Here is a 10,724-nt window from a genome sequence, read left to right on the forward strand (position 1 = left end):
ATGTGAAGGATAGTGGTCCTCCAGGACCAGGACTGGACACCCCTGGTATAAAATGTGAAGGATAGTGGCCCTCCAGGACCAGGATTTGACACCCCTGGTCTAAAATGTGAAGGATAGTGGCCCTCCAGGACCAGGACTGGACACCTCTGGTCTAAAATGTGAAGGATAGTGGTCCTCCAGGACCAGGACTGGACACCTCTGGTCTAAATTGGTTTTGTTTGAAATTGAGTCCATCTGTTTTTAACTGGACCCGACACTCGGGTGAAACCAGTTCTCAGGTAACCCTGAGGGTGTAACTGGGACCCTGTGTGCACAGTTTCATTCCACCTCATGTCCCACGTGATTAACCTGTCTAAATAAAGGTTGAACGAATGAAAGAACACGTGATGAGACAATAAAGAGCCTGGACTTCTAGTTTTACTTCCACTGTGTATACGTACAGGAAACATGCTGGGAAACCGTGTGCACGGTCAGGAGACCAGAATCCAGCAGGTCTTTCAGGCTCATCCAGGTGTTCTCGTGCAGCTCTGACTGAAGAGAATTTAATTTGAGTTTTCTCTTCATGTCATGAGGTGAGGTCAGAGTGGTCTGAGCGCTCTAGATGACTGCATTCAATTTCCTCTTTTCATCCAAGCTGCCGTCCTTCTAAGAAAGGTTTATAAAGTGATTGAGTTGGATCCCCCCTCCACCCCCCGATGCATCACAGGTCAGAGCCGTGTTCGTCTGCTGGAAGGCTCCTCGCAGCGTTTGAACCGTTTCAATCTGCCACAGAGACGAGAAAGATGGAACAAACAAACGCAGGAATGATTCCACATGAAACTGTTTCCACCGTCCTCAATAATGTCTTTTCATTTAAACCCTAATCAGAATTTATCTGCGCTCCGCCGGCGCCTCGGTCTCTCTCTTCCCACTCGTACTTAACGGCAGCAGGATATGAGAAATGCAATGTCTAGTTTCATCCTTGGCTCTGCTGAAAGGTGTTCGTCATCAGCCGGCGGATCACTCGGTGCACCTAAGACCGCCTGCCGCGGTTAGAGGAACAGGTTCAGACGAGAACGCGGGGGCTGTTTGACGGAAGCGCAACACGTCTTTGCAAAGGTACAAAAAAATAAGTGGTGAGAAAGTTGACGTCTATAAACGGTTGGAGGACGAAACTCTGAAGCTGCCGTCTTCTTCAAACTTAAACCTTTATTTTACCAGGAAGACGTCCACGGACATTATTACTCTCTTTTACGAGGATGTCCAGGGCTCAGACTCGTCTACGAAACACTAGGCCTGTCGCGATAAACAATAAATCAATTAATCGCATGATAAATGAAAATTATCAACCTCATTTTCATTTATCGGCTTTGTCATTTATTTGTGTCTCTCTTTCTACTGAAGACACTGGAGGACAAAAGACTCAACTCCGGTTCTTCACTGACCCCGCCCTTTCTCTTTTCTCTTTAAAATCCATTTAACGATCCAAAATCAGTTGTTTGGATCGTTAAAAGCAGCTAAGCTGAGAAGCTAAGCTACGAGCTAAGCTAACAAACCGGCCTCGGGACAAAACCTCCGTCTTGTCGAAGCTTCAAAATTCACGGTTGAAACCCGTGCCTTCGTGTAAAAAGTTGTTTTTCTCTACAAAAAGAAGCTGAGAACTTGTTTACTGATTTTTTTATTAAAAGTTTTGTGTGAAAAATGCTAAAGAGCTCAAACCACACGGTGCGTCCACCATTTTGAGAACCGAAGAGAGACAGCCCATGTCACGTCAAGGGGCCTCCCTCCCTTTTTTTTTTTTCCATTTTTGTGGCTCTAGTGGCCTATTTTTGTTGTAGAGGGTGGGGGGCAAAACGAGGTGAGAGAGAGGGGGAGACATTGCGGAAGGGTCATCGGGACAGGGACTCGTACCCACGACCACCGCTATGAGAACTAGCTTCGAACATGGGCCGCACTCTTAACCCCTGCGTCATAGCTGTGGCCCTCCCTCCCATTTTTCTTAGAGACACGCTGCTTGCTCCCTCACTATCCATCCTTCGGTTCAAACAGCCTTATACTGCCATCCAGTGGTCATTAAAAGGTACTACACTCAAAAATTAACCAACATTTCTTCTTAAATTTGACAATAATTAATAATTATTGTCAAATTTCAAACAATATTATTGTTTATCGCAATAATTTTTGAGACAATTGATCGCCCAGTGGTGGCACAGAGGTTAGAGAAGGTGGGCCTGTGATTGGAAGATCGCCAGTTCAAGCCGCGGTACTGACAACATCAAACAAAAAAATGTGGGTGGGGTAGGTGAAGCACCCACAACTGCCCCCACCCTCATTCGTCCCACTCTGGGCCTTTGAGCAAGGCCCTTAACCCCCACCTTCTGCTCCCTTGGGCGCCCTACATGGCAGCTCTCTGCTCCACACAGAGGGCTGAGGTAGCTCGGTGGTCTGCGGTTGCGTCAGAAAAGGCATCCGGCGTAAAAATAACTGCAGAGTCTTCGTGCGACTTAGTTCGCTGTGGCGACCCCTAAAAAAGGGAGCAGCCAAAAGAAGAAAGAAGATTATCGTTTATCGCAATAATTTCTGAGACAATTAATCGCCCAGCAAATTTTGTTATCGTGACAGGCCTACGTCTATAAACTGTTGACGATGATGCGAGGACGAAACTCTGAAGCTGCCGTCTTCAAACTCGTCTTTTATTATTCTTAAACCTTCATTTTACCAGGAAGAAATCCACGGAGATTATTAGTCTCTCTTACGAGGACATCCAGGGCTCAGGCTCGTCTACGAAACAAATGAACGTCGATCCCGTTTCTTTTTAAAACGCCACGACTCCGACCTCTGACCCGGGTTTGGGACGGACTCGGGCGCCGTGGAGTTGTGTTAGTCCAGTGATTAAGACAAAAACAATTTTACGTTTATCAGGCGAGGTGATTCACCAGCAGTCCGTTGGGGAAGTCTCGTGAGGGATGGGGCGGCGGTATAAAAGACGAAACACGTAAAACGACACAACCCGTTCTCTTCAGGTACGAGCCGCCGGACGGTCATATTCTTCAACACGACGTTAACGTTCTGCGCTCTCACTCCCTGCGTGACATTCAGGTGACCATTGCAGATGTTTTTTATGCTTCTTCCCACAGTTGCTCGTTCGGTTGTAGCTCTGTTCAGATGAAGGTTATCAATGGATGACTCCATGTCCAAGTCTCTGGGATGCGTTGCACGATGAATAATTTATTATTCTAGTCTGAGCTGATCGTTTCGTTTAAAGCTGATGTGTTGAAGCACCTCGGCTGAACGAGTCCTTTATATTTTAGTGACGCCTACATCGGATAAAGTTTCTGTGGCAGCGTTCCAGGTCAGGAACGATCACAGTAAAACTAGAGTCTTATTGGAGGTTCATCATCATTGAGCTTGAAATGCATTGAAAACGATAACGCAGTGGTTGTCCACATCATGAACGTTGGTTCGTTGGCGTACAGCCATGATCATGACGCGAACCTTCAAATAAATCTTAAATGTTGGGTACCCCCCCTTTCAGTTCCCAGTTGGGCGGTGTTCACAGGCTGCAATGTTTTTTAGCTAGCATAAAGAGCTAATGCTTCGTCTTTGTGTCTCCACAGGAGCTTCTACTACATATCGATGCTACGTGACCCGGTGTCACGATACCTCAGTGAGTGGAAGCACGTGCAGCGCGGCGCTACGTGGAAAACCGCCCTCCATATGTGTGACGGCCGGCCTCCGACGCAGGACGAGCTTCCTGCCTGCTACAGCGGGGACGACTGGACGGGCGTGTTGCTCGCAGACTTCATGAACTGCCCCTCAAACCTGGCGAACAACCGGCAGGTACGCATGCTGGCCGACCTCAGCCTGGTGGGCTGCTACAACATGTCGTCCATGAGCGAGCTGGAGCGAGGCCGCGTGCTCCTCGCCAGCGCCAAGGCCAACCTGCGCAACATGGCCTTCTTCGGCCTGACGGAGTTCCAGCGCAAGACGCAGTACCTGTTCGAGAGGACGTTCGGCCTGCGCTTCATCCGGGCCTTCACCCAGATCAACAGCACGCGCGCCGCCAGCGTGGGGATCAGCGAGAAGGTGCGGTGGCGCATCGAGGGCCTCAACGCCCTCGACGTGGAGTTGTACGAGTACGCCAAGGAGCTGTTCCTGCGGCGCTACCAGTACAACCGCCAGAAACAGCACCAGGAGGAGCGTATGCGGCGGCGGCAGGAGAGGCTGCAGAGGCACAGGAACTATCTGGTTGGACTGTGGAGACTGGGAGGAGGAGGCATGGAGGAGGAGGAGCAGGAGGTGAAGGAGCTGGAAGAGGTGGTGACCACAGAGGATTATAGCAGCCAGGTGGTGCGGTGGTGAGAGCGCCGTGGCATTGACTGATTTGTTGCCTCCCTCCGTTTCCTGTCTCACCTCCGCAGTCGGCACCTCCTGCCTGCTCCTTGTTGGACCGCCGACAGGTGTCTTAACCGTACGATGGATGTATTTGAACATTTTGTATTTATGTTTGTTCTCTTGTTACTTTTGGCTCTGCCGTTGTGAGTACCAGTTATTTATTCATTAGCAAGAGCTTCGAATGTCCTCAAAGAAGTGTTGCGCAAGTTCCTATAAATAAAGAAAGGAGTCCAGGAGTCTTCAACGTGATGTTTGTGATCTGTCATCGTGTCGTGACTCCGCGGTGTTCGGCTTCATCGTGGCGTCGAAGCGTCTTCCTCCTGGCCGAGGCAATTTCTCACAGGAAACGTGTTCAGCGAGAACCTGCGGCGTGAGTTTACGAACAGCCGCTCTGACGAGTTTCTGCCGGAGTGTCAGGGGTCGCTCGCTCTTCCATCAGCGCCGCACAACGTTGGACCACGGGGGCATTGATCACCCGGCTCTTTGCTTCTCAAACGATCATTTAAACTTCAATAGGCCGTGACTCCGCCGCAGAAGAAAATACAAGCTGAAGGCTTTTTTCTGCTTTATTTAGAGCCGAACAGCCGTACGGTAGAAAAACAATCAGGTTGAACAAATTCCCACAGACAGCAAACCTTTCAACGCTGGGAGCGCCGGTGATTGCCTCATATTAATATCGTCGTCGTGGAGTCGGCCTGACAGCTCCGTGATTCGCTCCGGACAAACATCCACAGACTCTAATAGCTTTTCCATTCCGGCTGTCGACTCGCACAGCGTGCACAAGAGAAACGTTTTATAAATCCACGAGGACAAGTCGGGTGTTACCGCCGGCTCGGAGAACCGAGACGCAAATAAAAGCTTCGTCTGGGAAATTTGTTCCGTTTTATGACAATAAAGTGAAGTTTTCTTCCCCAAAACATCAAATGTAACATTTTAGGAGGCTCTCTAAACATCTGGACCTTTTCTTGTTGTTTCTGGGCAGCTTTAAAGGAGTTCGTGCCCCGACTTTATTATTCACGTTGAATGTAACTCCGGTAAAGACCGGAGAGGTGCACAAAGTGGTTTTATACCAAAACAAACTACAACAAATCACCGTCTTTTTAATATTTTAGCTTGCACGTTAAATACTGTGAACTGAGAGAATATGATTAAAATAGAGCTAACATGTTTTTATTTAAATCCTGATTTAGAGAAAAGTAAAGGTGAACAGATGTCCGAGGTTAAACGTCTACCAAACATTTCTTTAAGTAGGTTTTTATTGGTTTATAATTTTATTCATTGACATGATTTTAACACAGAGTTAAAACCGTGACACTCGAAGAACATCCAAATAAATGACAAATCAAACTACCGGACCAGAACATTTTAAATCATTGTTTACTAACCCTGCTGCTGCCCTAGGATCAAACTGAGCCACAGAGCCTTCGTTTAACCCAAGGGCAGCAGGAGGGTTACACGTCAGGTTTTAGGGTTGATGACGGATCTAAAATAAATAAATTATGGTTGTAGTTTATATAAACTCACTGTTGGCATGTTTTTGTTTGTTTTATAACCTGGGCCTCACAGCAACATTATTATTAACAGTTTTATTAACATCATTGGGGGTAGAGACGGTGGGCCTGTGATCGGAAGATCGCCAGTTCAAGCCCCGGTACCAACAACATCAAAAATGTGGGTGGGGTAGGTGAAGCACCCACAACTGCCCCCACCCTCATTTGCCCCACCCTGGGCCCATGAGCAAGGCCCTTAACCCCCATCAGGTCTTTTGAAAATGAGTTCTCGTGGCTCAGTGAGACTACCTGTATAAATAAAGGGTAAATGAAAAAAAAAATCATTAACAGTATTATTAACATTAATGATTAACATTATTATCAACAGTATTATTAACATTAGTATTAACAGTTTTATTAACAGTATTACTAACAATATTAACATTAGTGTTAACAGTTTTATTAACATCATTAACAATAATATTAACATTATTATTAACAGCATTAGTATTAACATCATTAACAGTATTTTAACAATTTAATAGTATTAACATTATTATTAACAATAGTATTGAGTGTATTATTAACATTATTATGTATTATTCAGAATAATATTAACATTATTAACAGAATTATTAATACCATTAACAGTATTAACATTATTATAATAAACTTATTAATATCATTAACAGTATTATGGTATTAACACTAAACATTATTAACAGTATATTTACAATATTATTAACATTATTATTAAGAATATTATTAACATTAACAGTATTGTTAATATTAACAGTATTATTACCATTATTATAATAACAGTATTATTAACAATATTGTTAACATTATCAACATTATTATTAATAACATTATTATTAACTGTATATTTAATATTATTAACAGTAATATTAATATTAACAGTATTGGTAACATTATTAATAGTATTATTAACATTATTGTTGTTAACGATATTATTAGCAGTATATTTAATATTATTAACTGTATTGTCAACAGTATTATTAACATTATTAACAGTAATATTAAAATTATTAATTATTAACAGTATTGTTAACATTATCAGCAGTAATATTAATAACATTATTATTAACATTAATACTAACAATATTAACAGTTTTATTGATATTATGTACAGTATAATTAACATTATAATTAACATTATTCAAACGGATAATTAAATCTTGTATGTAAAGTTATAAACGGTCTTCCTCTGTAAAAAAAGCGCACCTGTTTTTCCAGACCTGACGATTTATTAGCGCATCAAACGTCCTTCAGTTTTCTCAAGTTAAACAGGTTTTTATCTGAAGAAGGCGTTTTAACGAGGGGACGAGATGATCGGGACGTTTCTTCGTTATATTTACTGCTCAAACCAACTCCACCTGTCGTTTAACAGACGTCAAAATATTTCTAGATCTCAGAAGAAAAACGTATTGCTTCATTATCTCAAGATAATCCAATAAGAAAGTTTTAATCTGCAGATTACATCATGAAAAGTAAAATGTCTCGGCTTCTGTAATTAGGAGAAATTATTTCCTAACTTGAACTAAACATCTGTTATGTTGTAATATTTAGCTCATCTGGATTATGACTCATCTCATATTACCATCATAAATGTAATAGAATTAACAATTATAACTCAGGATCTCATTAATATGAGAATATCTCATAACTTATTTAGCATCTGGTGAATACAAATTATCAATTTATCATTATCAGAACATTTCACAACTTTAACTTGGTATCATTATTGCTGGTTAAGAAAAGCTACATTTATGAGAAACACAATTATATTTCTTTATCATTAGGTACTACATGGTAAACATGAGATAATGAGTTAAATTAATGAGAACCTAATATGAAATACTATTCTAAGGGGTCAAAATGAGATAAATGCAGAACTCCAGATGATAATCATCAGATGCTTTTTATTACTTTTGTGGTAGTTTTAGAGATTACGCAACAATGGGATTTAAACCACAGTAATAAGATACAAATATATGAGATGCCCTCATATTTATAAGATAACCGCTATTAATGAGACATTTTTACCATTTTATGAGAAACGGGACGTATTTTTGAGGTTAGACGCACGTGTCAAACTCAAGGCCAAATGTGGCCCTCGAAGACATCTGGCCCCCAAGATGTTCTGTGAAATGTCAAATACTTCACTCTAAAATTTTTTCAGTAATCTTTGATGATGATGTCGTAAGTGCAACAGAGAACATCAAATGAGACCAATCAAACTCTTGTTGAGGAAACTGTGACCAAGAAAATATGTTGGGTATCTTGATTTGAGTTAATGTAGTTTCTGAAATCGGCCCTTAGTTTGAAAAAGGTCTTTAATATTGGCCCCCTTTAGTAAGTGAGTTTGACACCCCTGGGTTAGAGGGTCAGTGTTTCTACATTACAGTGCCAGAAATAGGTTTAAATATGCAAAGTACATATAAAAGTGCTGAACTGAAGACCTCGTTGAAGAGCAGGTCTACTGTCTCTGGGTTGTGGTCATGAAGTTGTCCGTGAAGACAGTCGGGTGTTGTCACGCCGCAGGTGAGTCCCGGCCTGCCTTGGTGCTGATGGACAGGTTCAGCAGCGACCGGGCTTTGCTGACCCAGTGTTCACACTGAAAAGAGCCCAGGAAGGCCCTCCAGAACCGATCACCGGAGAGCGTGAACAGAGCCAGGTTAAAGACCGTGTTGAGGCCAGCCAGGGGCCGAGAGACAATGTAGGCCGCCTGCACGGTGTTCATCATGCACGGTGTCGGCGAAGAGCTTCGGGTTTCTATCCACAGCACACGCAGGACGTGGTAAGGTAGGAAGCATGTGACGAAGACTACCAGGATGAGTACCGTCACGCGCCGCGCTCGCATCCGGCAGGTGCTGCTGGGGTCGGGCCCTTTGGTCAACTGTTTGACAATACCAACGTAACAACTCAACACCACCGCAAGAGGCAGCCCAAAACCAAGAGCCGTAAGCACCCAGCCGTACTGCCGAACGTCGCCGACCGGTCTGGTGCTCGCAAAGTCCAAGCATCGCGTGTCGTTGTCCTCGCGGTGCAAGGATATCAGGGTCAGCATCGGAGTGATTTCAGCAGCAGCCACGACCCAGATGACCGAGCATGCCGCGACTCCCCAGATCCTCTGCTGCAGCCGTACGCCCCTCAGCGGCCAGACCACCGCCACATAACGAAAAACCGCCATACAGGACAGGAAGAGGATGCTGGCATAAAGGTGGAAATGGAACGCAAAGCGCACGAAGCGGCACGTGAAGTCTCCGAGCGCCCACAAGCCCCCGCTGCTGTAGTAGTAGACCAAGAAGGGCATGGTGAGGACGTAGAGGAGATCCGTCAGCGCCAGGTTGACCATGATGATGCTGCTGCTCTTCCAGGGGCGCAGCTTCGTCACATAGATGCCGATGGAGGTGGTGTTTCCCAGCAGGCCCACGATGAAGATGATGCCGTAGGAGACAGGTAGGTAGTAACGATTCAACGGCCCCTCCACGCTGGCACAGCTGGTGTTGACGCTAGCCATGGAGACCCTGTCGGAACCAGAACCAATGAAATGTTTCTGTTACTACATCAGAACTGCTGTGTTTGATTAAACTCTTATTCTGAAAACTGTAAAACAACAGTGCCACTTTGTAGAATGAGATTCTAACGGATTTACACTAAAAGGTAAATTACTGGAGAAAACGTTTGGATTCATACAGAAGCAGCTTTTTTTTTTTTTTTTTTTTAAAGACAAACGTTGCATTTAAAACAGACCAGTCAGTCCAAAAACACTGGGTCCAGACTTTCAAAAACCTGCTGTGTCAAAACGTTAGAGAGGAAAAACTGAACCAAAAAGATCCACCGGAAACAGAAAGTCCCATTTAGTTTTTACACATCTGCTGTCTGCCATAGACTCGTAGAAACATCGCCACGTTTTACCGGAACCAACGAGGAACACGAAAACGACCGCGGCTTAAGAGTTTAGGAAATAACTTTGAAGTGAAAGTTTTTACAGTTTTTATCAAACACTGCACTTCGCAAACTCATTTAAAACTTTAAAACTAAATATGCCCCATTAACACGGTTCTGGTTTTATATCAACTGATTTTTTTTGTTTCCAGTTATAGTTTCTCCTCCGTCAGCACAACACGGTGTCTCAGAGGCTAGCGCTGTTGCACTTTTTACCGGAGACTCCGGTTTTTAAAACAAGGCTGCTTTCTGGCCCAAGCCTCCGTGGAAAAGAGATCTGCAGTCTCAGTGGGCTTTGCCTGGTTAAATAAAAGTTAAATAACAAAAGTGCTAACGTTACCACACGTCACCAGCAAGTGGCGATAACGTAACGTTACCACACGTCACCAGCAGGTGGCGATAACGTAACATTACCGCACGTCACCAGCAGGTGGCGATAACGTAACATTACTAGACTTCACCAGCAGGTGGCGATAACGTAACGTTACCGCACGTCACCAGCAGGTGGCGATAACGTAACATTACTAGACTTCACCAGCAGGTGGCGATAACGTAACGTTACCACACGTCACCAGCAGGTGGCGATAACGTAACGTTACTAGACTTCACAGCAAGTGGCGATAACGTAACATTACTAGACTCCACCAGCAGGTGGCGATAACGTAACGTTACCACACGTCACCAGCAGGTAGCGATAACGTAACGTTACCACACGTCACCAGCAGGTGGCGATAACGTAACGTTACCACACGTCACCAGCAGGTGGCGATAACGTAACGTTACCACATGTCACCAGCAGGAGGCGATAACGTAACATTACCACACGTCACCAGCAGGTGGAGATAACGTAACATTACCACACGTCACCAGCAGGTGGCGATAACGTAA

The 10,724-nt window shown here is 44.2% G+C and overlaps 2 protein-coding genes across 2 annotated transcripts in view; one reads left to right on the forward strand and one right to left on the reverse strand.

Moving 5' to 3' along the window:
* LOC119429000 (heparan-sulfate 6-O-sulfotransferase 3-B) overlaps positions 1-4,341 on the forward strand; it is a 15,349-nt gene extending 11,008 nt beyond the window's left edge. Inside the window, exon 2 of the mRNA XM_037696719.1 lies at positions 3,597-4,341. Coding sequence (XP_037552647.1) covers positions 3,597-4,341 — 745 coding nt within the window. The remainder of the gene's footprint in view (positions 1-3,596) is intronic.
* Positions 4,342-8,418: 4,077 nt separating this feature from the next.
* LOC119429001 (2-oxoglutarate receptor 1-like) lies at positions 8,419-9,408 on the reverse strand. The gene has a single exon (XM_037696720.1). It carries the CDS (start codon positions 9,406-9,408, stop codon positions 8,419-8,421), a length of 990 nt encoding a protein of 329 aa, XP_037552648.1.
* Between the last annotated feature and the right edge of the window lie 1,316 nt (positions 9,409-10,724).

The sequence above is a fragment of the Nematolebias whitei genome, chromosome 23, assembly GCF_014905685.2.
Source record: "Nematolebias whitei isolate Nwh7 chromosome 23, NemWhi1, whole genome shotgun sequence".
NCBI classification, from domain to species: Eukaryota; Metazoa; Chordata; class Actinopteri; order Cyprinodontiformes; family Rivulidae; genus Nematolebias; species Nematolebias whitei.

What these genes read in the sequence shown, in the direction of transcription:
- LOC119429001 (XM_037696720.1), bottom strand. Translation starts at nt 9,408, where the DNA reads ATGGCTAGCGTCAACACCAGCTGTGCCAGCGTGGAGGGGCCGTTGAAT.